General features: G+C 44.7%; 1 protein-coding gene across 1 annotated transcript in view; it reads left to right on the top strand.

Annotated features, from left to right (window-relative positions):
* The window catches only part of KLHL20 (kelch like family member 20), a 59,666-nt gene extending 41,939 nt beyond the window's left edge, over positions 1-17,727 (top strand). The window contains exons 9-12 of the mRNA XM_077276023.1: positions 2,656-2,789; positions 8,973-9,181; positions 11,438-11,544; positions 14,362-17,727. Of these exons, the coding sequence (XP_077132138.1) occupies positions 2,656-2,789; positions 8,973-9,181; positions 11,438-11,544; positions 14,362-14,446 (535 nt within the window). The 3' untranslated portion in view covers positions 14,447-17,727. The remainder of the gene's footprint in view (positions 1-2,655; positions 2,790-8,972; positions 9,182-11,437; positions 11,545-14,361) is intronic.
* The last annotated feature ends 1,265 nt before the right edge of the window (positions 17,728-18,992 follow it).

Raw genomic sequence — 18,992 nt, 5'->3', positions numbered from 1 at the left:
ACTTCCACCTCAATGAGGAAATTTCTCTACCATCCCTTTGTCCGGTTCCGGTTCATAGAGTGGAGAAGACTCTGCATACGCTTGACCTTGTCAGGCCTTTGCATATATACGTGTCTAGGACTGCGTCCTTCCGGAGGTCTGATTCTCTTTTCCTCCTTCCGGAAGGCGGCCACAAGGGTAGGCCAGCTTCCAAAGCTACTCTTGCCAGGTGGATCAAATCCACCATACAAGAGGCGTACCGCCTTAAGAATCCTCCTCTTCCAGCCGGTGTTACGGCACACTCTACACGGGCGGTAGGGGCCTCCTGGGCCATTCGGCACCAGGCTTCGGCACAACAAGTGTGTAAGGCGGCCACTTGGACTAGCTTACACACATTTACTAAACACTACAGGGTTCATACCCAGTCCTCAGCGGACGCGAGCCTGGGTAGGCGTGTCCTGCAGGCGGCGGTGCCCTAAGTGTACGGGCCTGTCTGCACAATATTCGTCCATTGCTTCCCACCCAGGGACTGCTTTAGGACGGCCCATGGTCCTGTGTCCCCCAATGAGGCGACAGAGTAAAGGAGATTTTTGTGTACTCACCGTAAAATCTCTTTCTCTTAGCCTCTAATTGGGGGACACAGCTCCCACCCTGTTGCCCTTTCCGGGCTGTTGTAACTGTTGAGTTCTCATATTGTTTCTTGAGCTCGTACATAGTTGCCTTCTTACAGTCATAATTATGTTATTCATGTTACGTTCCTCCTACTGCTTTGGCACAAAACTGGAGAAGGCTGATGCCGTCCAGGGGTGTATACTGCACAGGAGGAGCCACAGTTAATCTTTTTCAGATTATGCATAGTGTCGCCTCCTAGTGGACAGCAGCATAACACCCATGGTCCTGTGTCCCCCAATTAGAGGCTAAGAGAAAGAGATTTTACGGTGAGTACACAAAAATCTCCTTTTAACGTGCTGGACCTGCTCTTTAAAAAAAGAAAGATAAGTTAAAAAAGAAGCACAAAATGTTTAGAAAATAAGGTGCAAATATAAAAGCCACGAAAAAGGAGAATGTTAATCTCCAGAAAACAAGAAGAACAGCAATGCTGAATCTGGGCCTAAGATTTTTCATTTGAGTGTGCTTAAAGAAGCGCTCCCATTTTGCAGTCACCATATTATATAGCACTGTGTATTTACAATTGCTCACGTTGCCTTTCTACCCAGTAAATTCCCAGTAAAACAGGAAGTCTCTTTTTCTGCATTTATCATTCCCCTCTTCAACTCCTGACCCAGCTGCTCTGCTCCTCCCCCCCGCCAGGGACTTCGCGGTGACTGATGACTCATGCAGGGAAAAGAGACTTCCTGTTTCTACATAGAGCTTAGAAGGATTCACCTAGTCAAGTTTTTAATTATGTGATGTCACAGACCTAATGGAAAAGAGAAGAATTAAAGAGATTGTCCACCATTTGATCTATCCTTAGGATAGGTCATCAATGTCTGATCGGCCGCAGTTCAACACCCGACTTCCCTACCAATCCGCTGTTATCTGTGTCGGCGGCTGGAAGTACTCACTTGCCGGTCTGCTCTGTGTACTTGTAGTGTTCGGGGCTTGGTACTGCACATCCACCTCCTATTAGAATAAACTGGAGGTGGATGTGGCAGCCACTACAAGTAGATGGAGCAGCTCGGCAAGTGAGTACGGCGGTGGCCACCGACACCGATAACAGCTGATTGGTGGAGATACCGGGAGCCGGACCCTGGCCGATCAGACATTGAGGACCTTATCCTAAGGATAGGCCCTCAATGCTAAAGTAGTGGATGACCTCTTTAACTGGGTAGAGGGGCAAAATGAGCAATTGTAAGAACACCGTGCCAAAAAATACAATTTCAGTATATTAAGAGGATAACGATTTTGATTGGAGTGCTTTTTAAAAAAATTGCTCCCAAATGAATGTTGGGAAAAAATTGAATATCTCTCTCATCTAGGATATCCATCGAAAAATGTGTATGGAAAGTCTGCAGTAATTCCACTTGGCACTAATAATTGTAACATGGAAACTCTTCAGTGCACATTATGAAGAAGGTTTTTCCATGAGAATATTCGGATGGTCCGCGTCGGGGGGTTGTGTACCTGGCCATCTTCTTTGTCCCCAGCAGCCAATAATAGGCCGTAGTCTTCTTGTGGGAAGCCACATGATAACAGCGGAGTGGGTGTTTACAGACCAGCGGGGCTGATGTATGGTGGGGGATGCATAGGCTGAATAATAACGTTACTGGAAAATGCTTTTATATGGAAATATACAGACCCTGAGATGCAGAATTCCGCTGTCCTGTGTCCATGCCGTAGGCTGTTGGCACATAGGACCACTACACGTGCGTCTTCCGTGCTGAACTTTGGCATAAATTATAGAAGCAATCTATGCCAGCTAGATTGTCCAGTTAAAACAAGCTGTCAGCTATCTGCAAAATTACATGCTGATCAGCGGGGTCTGACAGATGGGACCTGCACCTATCAGAAGATCAGGAAACTTGAAGTCAAACAACCAGCCGCCACTCCATTCATTCTTAAGGGGTCTACGCCTCCTAATAAAATTGTCTTTTTTTTTTTTTCTTTTTTACAGTACCTGTCTTTTTCATGATATAATGATTAGTCTCATTGCTGATTTTTTTATTTTTTATATAGGTATGACCCCAAGGAAAATAAATGGACGCGGGTTGCCTCCATGAGTACACGAAGACTTGGTGTGGCTGTTGCGGTCCTTGGTGGTTTTCTGTACGCTGTTGGTGGTTCAGATGGAACGTCTCCTCTCAATACCGGTGAGGACATTGTGAAGGATTGTGTGCACATTTTTTTTTTTTTTAAATAAATTTGTCAGCAGATTTTTGCTATTTAATTTGAATGCAGCATGATGTAGGGGCTTAGAAACTGATTCCAGGTAAGTGTCACTTGATCAGCAGCTTGCTGTAGTTTCAGGTCACTCTGTGTTTTGTAAGCAGATTAGCACCAGAGGACTAGGTGTCCTGTGCCAGGCAGTCCAGCTGATCTGTGCATGCTCACCTCCACCACTGATTGGCAGCTTGCTGACATTGTACACAGGAAGCTACCAATCAGGGGTGTGGGCGGGGTTATTCACAGCTCCACATTCAGAGCACTGCTACATCTACAACAGAGAAAACAGGGATTCTATCAAAACTGCAGTATGCTGCCCAGTAAGGCTACTTTCACACTAGCGTTAACTGCATTACGTCTCAAAACGTCTTTTTTCAGAAAAAACGCATTCAGCAAAAGTTTTTGCTGGATGCGTTTTTTCCCCATAGACTTGTATTGGCGACGTATTGCGACGGATTGGCATACGTCGTGTCCGTTTTACGACAGATGCGTCGAAATTTGGCCACACGTCGTCGGCAAAAAGCGTTGCTTGTAACGTTTTTTGTCTCCGCCTAAAAAACGTGTCGCGACGCATCCTGCGGCATACGTCGTTGGCTACAATGGAAGCCTATGAGCGACGGATGCGTCGGGACACGTCGTACGACGCAATGCAGCGCTGCAATACGTTTTTTTACACTGAGCATGCTCAGAAGCTGGATTTTGTTGCCAATTGGCCAGACACCCCCAAATCTATATAAACCTGGCCTGGGCCTTCAACCCCACATATGCCAGCAAGACCCAGAGAGAAGACTGCCAGCCACAAGACCCCAGCCAGCCACGTATTTAAGTGCCACGTATATAAGTGCCACGTATTTAAGTGCCACGTACTATAAATACTATAACTACGTGGTTATACGTGGCACTTATATACGTGGCACTTATATACGTGGCACTTATATACGTGGCACTTATATACGTGGCACTGAAATACGTGGCACTTATATACGTGGCACTTATATACGTGGCACTTAAATACGTGGCACTTAAATACGTGGCACTTAAATACGTGGCACTTAAATACGTGGCACTTAAATACGTGGCACTTAAATACGTGGCACTGAAATACGTGGCACTGAAATACGTGGCACTGAAATACGTGGCACTATGACTGTCAGAAAATGTTCATTAAACGGTTAGGGGTGAGGTTAGGGGTAGGGTTAGGGTTTGGATCCCTTTATCATCATCCGTAGTTCATTAATCGGATGTATCCAGAGTCGCCTCCGTCTCCGTTGCTGCAGAAGCATCCTCCGTTTTTCCGCTGCCGCCTCCTTCTCCCGCACTATGATATCCAGGCGATTCGTCTCAAAGATAATGTCGGTAACCAAACTAGCAATGCTCACAAGAACACCTTCCATCGCTGCCACAAAACTAAAACCCTCAAAGATGGGCTGTAAAAACAGTAACTATATAGTTTTCCATATTTTCCAGTAGCCAATCAAATTTGGGAGCCTCCCATTTTAAAAACGGATCAGTCGTAAAAACGGATGCAACGGATGGTAAAAACGGATGCAACGTATGCAACGCATCCAGTATTTTCGACGGAAACGTTTAACGGATTTGCGACGGATCCGTCGAAATGCTGTATGCGTTGCATGCGTTTTTCACTTTTTTGACGCATCCGTTTTTTCGGCAAAAAAACGGATTTGCGACGTAATGCAGTTAACGCTAGTGTGAAAGTAGCCTAAGTCACACCTCACTGTAATCAGGCTCCATGGCCCTACTTCATGCTGCTCTCATATTACATATCAAAAACCTGCTGACAGATTCCTTTTAAATTGATGATTGATCTCTGTTGAATGAGGAAAGTGATATATGTAGCGAAGTGATTGTGTGCATCTCTTAGGCTACTTTCACACTAGCGTTAACTGCATTACGTCGCAAATCCGTTTTTTGCCGAAAAAACGGATGCGTCAAAAAAAGTGAAAAACGTATGCCACGCATACAGCATTTCGACGGATCCGTCGCAAATCCGCTAAACGTTTCCGTCGAAAATACTGGATGCGTTGCATACGTTGCATCCGTTTTTACCATCCGTTGCATCCGTTTTTACGACGGATCCGTTTTTAAAATGGGAGGCTCCCAAATTTGATTGGCTACTGGAAAATATGGAAAACTATTTAATTACTGTTTTTACAGCCCATCTTTGAGGGTTTTAGTTTTGTGGCAGCGATGGAAGGTGTTCTTGTGAGGATTGCACTTAAATACGTGGCACTTATATACGTGGCACTTATATACGTGGCACTTAAATACGTGGCACTTAAATACGTGGCACTTAAATTCGTGGCACTTATATACGTGGCACTTAAATACGTGGCACTTAAATACGTGGCACTTAAATTCGTGGCACTTATATACGTGATACGTGGCACTTAAATACGTGGCACTGAAATACGTGGCACTTGAATACGTGGCACTTAAATACGTGGCACTTAAATACGTGGCACTTAAATACGTGGCACTGAAATACGTGGCACTTGAATACGTGGCACTTAAATACGTGGCACTTAAATACGTGGCACTTAAATACGTGGCACTTAAATACGTGGCACTTAAATACGTGGCACTTAAATACGTGGCACTTAAATACGTGGCACTTAAATACGTGCCACGTATTTCAGTGCCACGTATTTAAGTGCCACGTATTTAAGTGCCACGTATTTAAGTGCCACGTATCACGTATATAAGTGCCACGTATTTAAGTGCCACGTATTTAAGTGCCACGTATATAAGTGCCACGTATATACGTGGCCATATATGTGGGGTTGAAGGCCCAGGCCAGGTTTATATAGATTTGGGGGTGTCTGGCCATTTGGCAACAAAATCCAGCTTCTGAGCATGCTCAGTGTAAAAAAACGTATTGCAGCGCTGCATTGCGTCGTACGACGTGTCCCGACGCATCCGTCGCTCATAGGCTTCCATTGTAGCCAACGACGCATGCCGCAGAATGCGTCGCGACACGTTTTTTAGGCGGAGACAAAAAACGCTACAAGCAACGTTTTTTGCCGACGACGTATCGCCAAATTTCGACGCATCCGTCGTAAAACGTACACGACGTATGCCAATCCGTCGCAATACGTCGCCAATACAAGTCTATGGGGAAAAAACGCATCCAGCAAAAACTTTTGCTGGATGCGTTTTTTCGGAAAAAAGACGTTTTGAGACGTAATGCAGTTAACGCTAGTGTGAAAGTAGCCTTACTCAAAGCAGCTCATGCCAATTGTCTTTACCTGCAGTGGGTTTAGGGTACTGTTACGTTGCATTAAAAAAAATAAAAAATTGGGTGTATAAAGGGATTGTCTTGTCTTAAGCTACAAGTCTGTAGTCGCTCTATATGACAGCAGACTTGTGAGGCCTGGATTTGGAACAATACTCAAAATCAAAGTGCAAAATCAAGTTACAGGCTGATCCAACTTCAGTGGAAATGCCTCAAAACAAGGAAATGATGCTCAGTGGTGTGTGTGGCCTCCACGCGCCTGTATGACCCCCCTACAATGCCTGGGCATGCTCCTGATGAGGGGGCGGATGGTCTCCTGAGGGATCTCCTCCCAGACCTGGACTAAGGCATCTGCCAACTCCTGAACAGTCTGTTGTGCAACGTGACGTTGGTGGATGGAGCGAGACATGATGTCCCAGATGTGCTCAATCGGATTCAGGTCTGGGGAACGGGCGGGCCAGTCCTTAGCTTAAATGCCTTCATCTTGCAGGAACTGCTGACACACTCCAGCCACATGAGGTCTGGCATTGTCCTGCGTTAGGTGGAACCCAGGGCCAACCGCACCAGCATATGGTCTCACAAGGGGTCTGAGGATCTCATCTCGGTACCTAATGGCAGTCAGGCTACCTCTGGCGAGCACCTGGAGGGCTGTGTGGCCCTCCAAAGAAATGCCACCCCACACCATTACTGACCCACTGCCAAACCGGTAATGCTGAAGGATGTTGCAGGCAGCAGATCGCTCTCCACGGCGTCTCCAGACTCTTGTCACATCTATCACATGTGCTCAGTGTGAACCTGCTTTCATCTGTGAAGAGCACAGGGCACCAGTGGCGAAGTTGCCAATCCTGGTGTTCTGTGGCAAATGCCAAGCATCCTGCACGGTGTTGGGCTGGGAGCACAACCCCCATCTGTGGACGTCAGGCACTCAGACCATCCTCATGGAGTCAGTTTCTGACCGTTTGTGCAGACACATGCACATTTGTGGCCTGCTGGAGGTCATTTTGCAGGGCTCTGGCAGTGCCCCTCTTGTTCCTCCTTGCACAAAGGCTGAGGTAGCTGTCCTGCTGCTGGGTTGTTGCCCTCCTACGGCCCCCTCCACATCTCCTGGTGTACTGGCCTGTCTCCTGGAAGCGCCTCCAGCCTCTGGACACTACGCTGAAAGACACAGCAAACCTTGCCACAGATCGCATTCATGTGCAATCCTGGATGAGCTGCACTACCTGAGTCACGTGTGTCGTTTGTAGAGTCCGTCTCATGCTACCACGAGGGTGAAAGCACAATAACATTCAAAAGTGACCAAAACATCAGCCAGAAAGCATTGGTACTGAGATGTGTTCTGTGGTCCCCACCTGCAGAACCACTCCTTTATTGAGGGTGTCTTGATAATTGCCAATAGTTTCCATCTGTTGTCTATTCCATTTGCACAACAGCATGTGAAATTGATTGTCAAACAGTGTTGCTTCCTAAGTGTGTGTATAAGACGACTTTTTAACCCCTCAAAATCTTCTTAAAAGTCGGGGGTCGTCTTATACGCCGGGTACAGATAAAATGTGCATATGGTGGGTGGGGGGCGAGTGGTCCCGATTACTAAGACAGGGGGCGTCTCACAGTAAAGTGTGAGTGGAGTATATCCCCCTATTACCTCATTGCGGCAGCGTGTGGGTCTCTGTGCTGGGAGCGGCAGCTCCTCTTTGTGCCGTGGGTGCTCTGTGCTGTGGGGCGGCGGCACAGAGCACCCACGGCACGAAGAGGAGCTGCCGCTCCCAGCACAGAGACCCCCACGCTGCCGCAATGAGGTAATAGGGGGATATACTCCACTCACACTTTACTGTGAGACGCCCCCTCTCTTCGTCATCGGGACCACTCCCCACGCCAAAAGGCACATATTCACCGGCCCTATAAGATGACATACGGCGTATAAGAAGACCCCCAACTTTTAAGAAGATTTTATATTTTAACTGGAAAAGTTGGGGGGTTGTCTTATACGCCCAGTCGTCTTATATGCCGGAAAATACGGTGTGTATGTGTGTGTGTGTGTGTGTGTGTGTGTATATATATATATATATATATATATATATATATATATATATATATATATATATATATATATATATATATATATATATATATATATATATATATATATATATATATATAATTTTATTTTAACCATGGTCTATAATGCAACATTTTCATGCACTTTATATCGGATCTTTTATAAATTCCGTTTTCCTATTTTCTAAAATTTAAGTCGGGTTCCGTATTTTATTTTAGAGCCAGAGAAGCGTCATTTACAGTTATGGTTGTTGTTTTTGGATTTGGTCAGCACAAGGTCAACCAACCTCTCACCAAGTGGTATAATACAAAGCTGCTTTGGGGTCTTTTACATGGGAGTAAAACCTATGCACACCTTTAGGGGGGATTTTGTTTTACTTAAGTGCATGTATTTTTGGCCAGAAAGCATTTTTGCAATCGGGTTTTTTTCAGTTGTTAGCATATTTCCTACAGCCTCTGTGTATCAGTGTACATAGCAGAATGAATTAACAATGAATGTGTCAGTGAGCTCTGTAAACACGTCCTTATCATATGTTGTGGTAAATAGCACTGCGGACGCCCATGACCAATGTTTAATATAGATGGTGTTACTGTTTTACACGACACTTGGGCTATAAATCTACTATATACGTTACCTCGTGCCATGACTGGTGGATACAGATGATCCATCCTGACTCTTGTGTAATGAGCGGAGCACCAACGATTATTGCAGTAAATTGCAAATCAGATCTACCTGCTTGTAAATGTTCTGTAAAGCGGGTGCACAGAGGTGGAGTCACAGTTTTGTGTTTTCCCGTTTCAGTTGAGCGGTACAATCCTCAGGAAAACCGTTGGCACACAATAGCACCAATGGGCACCCGGCGGAAACACCTGGGCTGTGCGGTGTACCAGGACATGATCTATGCAGTAGGTGGACGAGATGACACCACGGAGCTGAGCAGCGCCGAGCGGTACAATCCCCGGACCAATCAGTGGTCGCCAGTAGTTGCCATGACTTCACGTCGGAGCGGGGTACGGACTTGTTTACTTACACAATATATTATATTTATTTATATTTTTATGTGTATATGTAATATATTTTTACTCACACCACATGTACAGTGGGTGAAATAAGTATTTGATACACTGCTAATTTTGCATGTTTTGCCACCTACAATGAATGGAGTAGTCTGTAATTTTTATCGTCGGTACATCTCACCTGTGACAGAGAGAATCTAAAAATAAAAACCAGAAAATCACATTGTATGATTTTTACATAATTAATTTGCATTTTATTGCATGAAATAAGTATTTGATACAATAGAAAAATAGAACTTAATATTTGCTACAGAAACCTTTGTTGCAATTACAGAGGTCAGACGTTTCCCGTAGTTCTTGACCAAGTTTGCACACTCTGCAGCAGGGATTTTGGCCCACTCCTCCATGCACATCTTCTCCAGATCTACCAGGTTTCATCGCTGGGCAACATTGAGTTTCAGCTCCCTCCAAAGATTTTCTATTGGGTTCAGGTCTGGAGACTGTCTAGGCCACCCCAGGACCTTGAAATGCTTCTTATGGAGACACTCCTTAGTTGCCCTGGCTGTTTGTTTCGGGTCATTGTCGTGCTGGAAGACCCAGCCATGACCCATCTTCAGTGCTCTTATTAGGGAATGAGGTTGTTAGCCAAAATCTCTCGATACATGACTCCATCCATCCTCCCTTCAATATGGTGCAGTCCTCATGTCCCCTTTGCAGAAAAGCACCCCCAAAGTATGATGTTTCCCCACCATACTCCACGGTTGAGACGGTGTTTGTAGGGTTGTACCCATCCTGCTTCCTCCAAACATGGCGAGTGGAATTCTACTTTGGTCTCATCTGACCACATGACCTTCTCCCATGTCTCCTCTGGATCATCCAGATGGTCATTAGCGAACTTCAAACCGGACTGGACATGTGCTGGTGTGAGCAGGGGGACCTTGTGTGTCTGCGGGATTTAATACCATGACAGCATAGTGTGATACTAATGGTAATTTTAGAGACTGTGGTCCCAGCTCTCTTCAGGTCATTGACCAGGTCCTCCCTTGTAGTTCTTGGCTGATTCCTGACCTGTCTCAGAATCATCCTTACCCCATCAGTCATCTTGTGCTTCTTCCATTTTCTAATATTTGTGCCAACAGTTGTTGCCTTCTCACCAAGCTGCTTGGCTATTGTCGTGTAGCTCAACCCAGTCTTGTGCAGGTCTACAATATTGTCCCTGGTATCCTTAGACAGCTCTTTGGTCATGGCCATGGTGGAGAGGTTGCAGTGTGATTGAGTGTGTGGACAGGTGTCTTTTATACAATTAACAAGTTCCAACAGGTGCAATTAGTACAGGTAATGAGTGCAGAGTGGGAGGGCTTCTTAAACACTAACAGATCTGTGAGAGCCAGAGTTCTTGCTGGTTGGTAGGTGATCAAATTCTTATTTCATGCAATAAAATGCAATTTAATTATTTAAAAATCATACAATGTGATTTTCTGTATTTTATTTTTAGATTCTGTCTGTCACAGTTGAAATGTAAATACGATTAAGATTACAGCCCTCTCCATTCTTTGTAGGTGGGAAAACTTGCAAAATCGGCAGTGTGTCAAATACTTATTTTTCCACTGTGTGTGTATAAATTATGTTAAGGTTTCCTGATTTTTTTTTTCATCCTGTTTTTTTTTTTTTCTTTGTAATATCAGTCTCACGACATCAGTGAATGTCCGCTGTAGGGTGTGTTAGGGGAACGGCATAACACAGCGATTCTGTCATGTACGCCCCCAGGACCCTGTACCAGACAAGAACGCATTTTCTTTACATTCTACCACACTCATTTATTTCTCTTATTTTAATGCACTATTATATAAATGATAAATTACTATATGAAGCCATAAAAATACAGCTATGACCCCTATGGCTATGCTGGTGATGGCTCTTAGAAGATTGGTGTGAAAAAAATACTGAAACGGAAACTGGTTGTTCCTGCAAGGGGTTAATATTTAATCATGAGCTGACCACCCGGGGAGAAGTGATTTGTGTGCCCTAATGTGATGTCCAATATCCCCCCGATACCTCCTGAGTGTGCGTCTGATACATGAGCCTCATTTTCGTCATTGTCCAGTTCGTCCGTCACGTCTCGGACTGTCGCCAGCTCCGCACAGTGAGCTCCGTTTTCTTAGTGCAGGATGTTGGGAGTCAGAATTAAAGGACTAAACATGGGATCCGACCAGTATTGATGAAGTCCGTGGTGTGTTGCTTGTGCTGCAGGTGGGTCTCGCGGTGGTGAATGGACAGCTGATGGCAGTAGGAGGATTTGACGGAACAACGTACTTGAAGACGATTGAAGTATTTGACCCCGATGCTAATACCTGGAGGTATTCGTTACTATTCCTTATATTATTATTGGGTTTGTGCAGTCGCCCTGGGTCGGATCGTCATCTGCCACTTGTCTGGTGGGCTTACACGCATCCCGTTATATCAAATATTCAGTCATATTTCATCTGTGTGCTGAAATGGAGCTTGCAATAAACCAGTGTGTAGAGTTCACTAAGAAGGACAGACACGAGCCATTGAGCCAACTATTGAAATGATGGCGACATTGTGACACTATGAACCTTCCATCAGTTGTAGGAGGAGCGGACCCATGGAAGTTCAAGTTCGACTGAACTTTAGTCTAAAGTTTGTTTTTTTTGTACCTGAACTTGAACCTGAACCCCATAGAAATCAATAGGGACCCAAACTTGGGAGCTAGAATAAAAAATCCCCTCCCCCCCTTCCCTGTTTAGGTATTTTCCTAATTAATACCACCAAAGAATGCCTACTACTTGATACCCCAATACTGTGCTTCATTATTACACCCCATACAATTATTACTCAGTTAAAGGGGTATCCGCAAGATAAATCTTCACCACCATCCCCAGCCTCTGGCTTCCTGGTTGCGCTCCTGAGGATTTGACAGTTCAGACCCGCGGCACGGTCACGCTGGAGGTCCGATCTGTGCTCCCTCAAAGGCTACCAGCAAATGTGGCTTTACCGCCGTGGCACGGGAGAAGTGCAAGGCACTGAGGCTACCTGATTCAGCCATCTGGCCAGCAGATGATCGCCATGAGCAGGCTATAAAGTATAACTGGCCATTCTGAGAGTATAAGGTGGCTTGTAACCTAGGCAACGAGCTGTATCATATACGATTAAAAATCTATTCTTGATAACAGGGAGGATTTTTAATAAGATGTTGATTGATTTTTGCAATTTACCCATAAATGAATTTGAGACAACCCCTTTAATTCTGCCATTCAGTGTCCAATAATGCCACGTGCTGCTAATGATGAATGCCGCTATCCACAGTACAGTGTATGTGGCTGCTTTATTGGTCAATAAATGCTGCTTTTCACACATTAAAACTCATCTGGCCGAACCCAATACAAGTAATGCCACCATGTACATCGCAGTGCCAGTATTAGCAGCTACATACAGCACGTATATAGCTGGCACCACCCCAAGCACAGGGTGCGCCACCACCAGCCCATAGGAAATGTTATAATGGGACTGCCATAGAGCTTCACATTTAGAGCGTTTCCCAGTGTAGCCGTCTGACGGTCCAAAGGTTTCCAATGCTCCCAGCGTGTTTCATCACAGCGTGGGTCTCACATACGCCGGGCTGTTAGGCTTTGGCAGCCCACGCTGAGATCTGCAGCAGCTGGCACGACTGAGGTTGCCACAAAGTTCCCGCATGAATGCGCTGATTTATAGACCCAATTACTAGTTATTCCAGAATGATGTCTGGCCCACCACGTGTAGACGTCTTAAGTAGTGATGAGCGAACGTGCTCCGATAGTATCTTATCCGAGTATCTTGGGCGTGCTCGTATATTATGTTCGTGTCCCTGCGGCTGCATGATTTGTGGCTGTTAGACAGCCTGAACACCTGCGGGGATTGCCTGTTTGTTAGGGAATCTAACAGCGGCAAATCAAGCAGCCGCAAAAACTCGAACATAATATACAAGCGCTCCCAGATGCTCGGATAAGAAGTTATCTGAGCACGTTCGCTCATCACTAGTCTTAACCCCATACCCAGCACCCTCCTTTACGTCTGCACTCGCTATTTATGAGCTGTAGCTTTTATGGGGTGACATCTACCGGACAGTATAGATACTGCAATATCATGCTAGATAGACTCCACAAAAAATGAATTAATTTCCATTGAGTCCAAAAGTCTCTTTATATCCTCTGGCCACATCACCCTTTTCTGATGTCACCCAATTTCCTACACTGTGGCTGCAGTGCTCTTACATAACAATACTAGTGTAGGGCACTTATACACAGATGCTTTTTTGTTCGTCTTCTGCTGGAATCTGCAAAATATATATGACAAATACTGGAGTGTAACCAGATCTGTCACGGGGTTTTCTCAATATGGCTGGGGCTAAGATGGCTTTGTGACCAATGATCGCTCGGTGCCACTTCTACATTGCAGCACAATGCAGATGAATGGAGTCGCAAGGTGATGAAAACTCAACAAATCCTGTAAAATCCACCTTTTTTACCACAACTTGTAAGGCTGCTTTCACACTAGCGTCGGTATGGGGCCGTCGCGCTGCGTCGGCCCGACGTACTGACACATACTGTGAAGAAAATGCCCCACGTGGGCAGCGGAAGCAGTCTTAAGACGCTTCCGCTGCCCCATTGTAAGGTTCGGGGAGGAGGGGGCGGAGTTTCGGCTGCGCATGTGCGGTCGAAAATGGCGGACTAGACGCACAAAAAAAGTTACATGTAACGGCTTTTTGTGCCGGCGGTGCTCCAAAACACGACGCAACCGTCGCACGACGGTTGCGACGTGTGGCACTGCATCGCAATGCGTCGCTAATAAAAGTCTATGGAGAAAAAACACATCCTGCGAGCAACTTTGCAGGATGTGTTTTTTCTCTACAACGACGCATTGCGACATGCAGTGCCCGACGCTAGTGTGAAAGTAGCCTTACAGTGCCCAGCAGGTCCCAATGCAACCCCATTCACCTGCACTATGCCGTGATGTAGCTGTGGCACCGAGCGGCCTGTGTCGCAACCAAAGTCATCGTGTAGCCCAACACATATGGACATCATTTGACTGAAGGGGTGCCATGTAATTCTGGAATTATCGTCCAAGTTTGGTGTAAGTGAACTTTGAAGAGTAACGACCTGCTTCTTTCCTTTCAGGCTGTACGGAGGCATGAACTACCGGCGGTTAGGCGGTGGAGTTGGCGTCATCAAAATGACACACTGTGAATCGCACATCTGGTAGCCTTCCTGATCTGACAAAGCCTCTGTTCATGAACACTGCCAGAGACTTCCCTTACGAGAACGGGATATAACCCCCTTGTGGTCGGTGTTTCCACCAGGAGGACACCAAGGAATACGTTCTTACAGAAAATAAGCTCCCTCACTAATCTGAGTTTGGTTCCAATCAATATACTTGATATATATATCAAAATTTTCAAGATTTTGTCTTCCCAATTTTTACATGGATTCTGAGGGTCTTCGTAGCCCCATTTTGGAAGGTGTTAGTTTTTGTTTTTGACAGATTCAGTAAGTGAAGAATGAGTCTTGTATCTTTTGGGAAGCTCTGAAATTGGCACATCATGGAATATCACTCCTGGTGGCACCAAACGTCGGGGTGAGGAAGTTTACCTGCATGTTATATGGACCCGATTAGATCGTTGACGATCCACGGACTTAGGTCATGGTCGCTGATGTCAGAAATGGGATCAGTACAGGGGGTTTAGGCATGTCCAAAACTGCTCCTTTTTCATGGCCTGGCAAATATGAGATTTTACAGCAAGACGCAGTAACGACTGCTATCAAAGAGAAGGTTTTCAGCCCCCATCGGACGCTCCCAAAGGACACTTCTCTAATGAGCCTCTTCCAAACATTGTAAGATGCTGCAGTCCACGCACCGTTCAGCCACATGCACTAGTGTCTCCTAGTCTCCTTGTGCCTCTAAACCTGCTGCACTGATTGCTACCACGTAAACTGGTCCTGGCCACGACTAGCCTACTCTCAAGCAGCAATTGCCTTGTGAAGATGTAGCAAAAATTGTATAGTTTGTGTACGACATGGAAATATTGTGGGTCAAAAAGCAGTACACTACCGATATGTTAAAAAAAAAAACAATAGTATTACATGACATTCTTCATGGACAACCTGGGGGCAAATTTCCAGCAATTTGTTCCTGCAGATGGTCTGTGCCACGTGTGGTTGGGATGTAATAAGGTGCCTATTTTTACGATACGGTGTGTGTATATCCATGAGGTTCTGTAGGTCGGCTACACTCTCATCTCAAAGGCATTGCCAGAAAACAAAAAGGCTTATTGTACTGTGTATAGCGCCATCACCTGTCGATGGGGGGGGGGAATAACAAAATGTCCATCAATGCACTTGACATATTGAGTAAGGCAGGAGAGTTATCCAGATATGGATCTCATGATTTTATAGGGCTTGGGCCACAAAGAATGGGATAGGTGTTAAGGTGCCTGATTACTGAAGGTCCAGAATAGAGGTCTCCTGGCCCCTTTTTTAAAAGGACAGGTCATGTAATCACTTTATTAAAGGGTTTTGGCCACCAGTCTGACAACGCCTTCTACTCAGATCCTGTATCGGCCCCCTTCCAGCATTATTGGCACCGGATCTCCCGAGGCTCTCATGACATTGTTACGCTACATGAGCCCTGCAGCCAGTCAGTTGCCGCTATTGTGCTGCTGCGTTCCCACTTATTCCGCTGGGCCAGGGAAAATGAGAGCGCAGCAGCTCGGCTTCTGATTATTACTGCATATAAGCCCTGCAGCCAATGTCACGCAAGCCTCGGGAGACCCAGCGCTGGTATGTGACATGAGTATAGGGTATCTTTAATTTACGTGGGGAATTTAGGATTTATGAAGTGGTTGTCTTGGTGCTGGTCAACCCCTTTAAACCTTTTTGGGACTGGTGGAGATAGCCAAGCATTGTCTTCTATCTGACAGCGATCAAACATTTATGTGGACAGTTTTTTGGTTTTTTTTTTCTTTGTGTGGGCCAACCCATTTAAATAATGTAGCTGGTCTCCTTTATTGATCCCATTATTTGGCAATTTTATCACACAGGTTAGGCCATAGTTAGCAACATACTGACCTCCCGAACTCAATCAAAACTCTGTGTAGTATAGGTCTTCATGTGGCAATGGTGATCAATGACTTGTAGTTTTCACCAGTCCTAATCCATTCAAGTCTTATGTGACTAGCGTAAATTTCTGTACATTTGTATGAATGTTTTTAGTTAAGTTATATTTACAGTATGCATAAATTATCACATGTACGAAACGATGCATAGTCTGCACCATTATTACCAGAGGATATTAAAAAAACCTGAATTAATATAAGTTTATTCAAACACTATACTGCAATGCTGTTTCAATTCCTGGTTCATGCTGCTTTAGAAGCTGCTTTCATCTGCTTTGTACAGACTTTCCCTGCCGGAGCTGCTTTGCTCCCAACCTTGTTGCTCAGACATGAGAAAATCCCTACTATGATTGTTTTAAGATGGTGTGTGGATCTTGCTGAACAGCAGTTGGAAGCAGCTTCTAAAGGAGCATGACCTGTTCATCAAAACATCGCTGCAGCATAGTGTTTGGAGGGAAGGGAAGGAAAATAATGAAGTATTACAAAAATCCATAACTTCTAATGACTAAAGAATAATAATAAAAAGAAAATTTTTACTCTTTAAAGGGAATTTGTCAGCAGGTTTTTGCTATGTAATGTGAAAGCATCATGGTATGGAGACAGATCCTGATTCCAGCAATGTCACTTACTAGGCTGTGTGGTGCTGTTTCATTACAATGAGTGTTTTGTCAGCAGGAGATTTACTACAGGACTAAGTGTCTCCTTCCTCCTCGCCAGCTACTCTGTATAACCACTCTGCCACCACTGATTGGCAGCATCATGTTTAGCTGCCAATCGGTGGCGTGGGTAGGGTTATACAGGGCTCAGCATTCTGAGCTCTGCTGGATCTGCAGCAGAGAAAACTAAAATGACAGCATGTGGCCCAGTAAGTGACTGGAATCAGGGTCTCTGCATCATGCTGCTCTCAGATTACATAGCAGAAAGCTGGTGGCAGACTCCCTTTAACTATTACAGCTAACTGTGGCTCTAGGAATGGGAATACATTCTTCTCATTGTAGTGGTGTCACTTTTTTCATTAAATTTCAGTAACGAGAAAGAAGAATGTAGATTTGTTGCAATGAGAAAAAAAAATCCATTCTGTAATTGGCTAGGATACACTACGACATGTCGCACAAGAAAACCATTTTTGCGACTTGCATTGACCTCTATGGAAAGCGAGTGGTGTACGACTTGTGACCTGCTACAGAAAGACCAGCACCTTTGTTAACATTCGCGGCTTTGTGGCGCATTTCACAATGTGACACCATAGGAAACCATTGCGTCTAGTGTTACAGCGCGTCGCCGCAATTTCAATGCTGTGCGCCATGTAGCCGTAGTCCATTGGGTCAGCAGTAATGGATCTAGAATGTAAAGGGCAACGGGGCTGGAATTTAAAAAAAGAAAACCAAAAAAAAAACCACAACAAATAAAAACGCTTTATCCAGAAAGAAAATGCTTCCCTGGTCTATGGGCTGTGTTGGTTATTCCCGACAATGGCGATATTGTAGCAGTGATGGACGCCGATCCTAATTAAAATCGAATCCCTTACTACACTTTTAGGGTTGACAGATCTGCTGCAGCATTGTGAGTGAGAATTTAGGAATTCTGATGTACACGCTGCAGATTTGGTTCTGTCTGCAGCAAATTCACATCATCCCTACAGCTGAATCCGCCTGTGTACACACTTACACTTTCTATTAACGCTTCGAAAAAAAAAAAAAAAAAGCAATGTAAGTTTTAACTCCGTCTTTTATGATTTTATAAAAAATTTTATGTCACATTCAAAGTAAGGCAAGAAAATGCTGTGCTTAGCGGCATTAAATAAAGTTAAAATATATAAACGTGCCACATGAACGCATAAGCCCCCCAGCCCCACCACCAAAAAAAAGCTTTGTATGCAGTGTGTTTAATAATGCACTATAAAGTGACATCTTACTGCATAGAAAACAACTAAAAATATTGAAGAAAAAAAAAAAAAAAGCCCCCAAAAATGCCTGATTGATTTGTAATTTTGTTTTTTAAAGGCTATATTCCCATGATGAGTTTTTAGTGAGTTAAAAGTTACCGCACCTATTTTACTTAATGGGTGTGGAAATGGTGCAGAAACCTGCAGCATCAAAAACTCACAAAATGTTATCGTGGGAATGTAGCCTAAGGCTCAAGTAGTTTTTTTTTTTGTTTTTTTTTTGTCTTTTGCTATGTTTTGTTTTTATCTCCAAATTCTTCAAAATGAGACACGTACGTGGTTCATGAATTTTTTACAAAATCAAAAAGGCTCTTTTATTTTTGTGGGACGGTCATTGGGCGTGCACGCACTAGCAACCTAGCCATTTAATTCTCACTGTGGGTGATTGACAGCTGCAATTAAATGGTTAAACAGCAGTGATCGGACCTAGCTCTGTTCTCTGCTGCCACAGGCAGATGCTGTGTAACACAAGCGGCATCTGCTGAGTATGGTGCAGGCTCAGTTGCTGAGTATGGTGCAGGCTCAGTTGCTGAGTATGGTGCAGGCTCAGTTGCTGAGTATGGTGCAGGCTCAGTTGCTGAGCGTGCTCTGTACACTCACTGCCGACCAGAAGACATAATTTTATGCGACATGGTCGCTATGAAGTTAATGTACTATGTTGTTTACCTCCCTGGACAAACGAGTGTGATTTA

This window comes from Ranitomeya variabilis, chromosome 8 (genome assembly GCF_051348905.1).
Source record: "Ranitomeya variabilis isolate aRanVar5 chromosome 8, aRanVar5.hap1, whole genome shotgun sequence".
In the NCBI taxonomy this organism is placed as follows: domain Eukaryota; kingdom Metazoa; phylum Chordata; class Amphibia; order Anura; family Dendrobatidae; genus Ranitomeya; species Ranitomeya variabilis.
The sequence above is the reverse complement of the archived record's forward strand: the minus strand, read 5'-3'. Positions and strand labels throughout refer to the sequence as shown.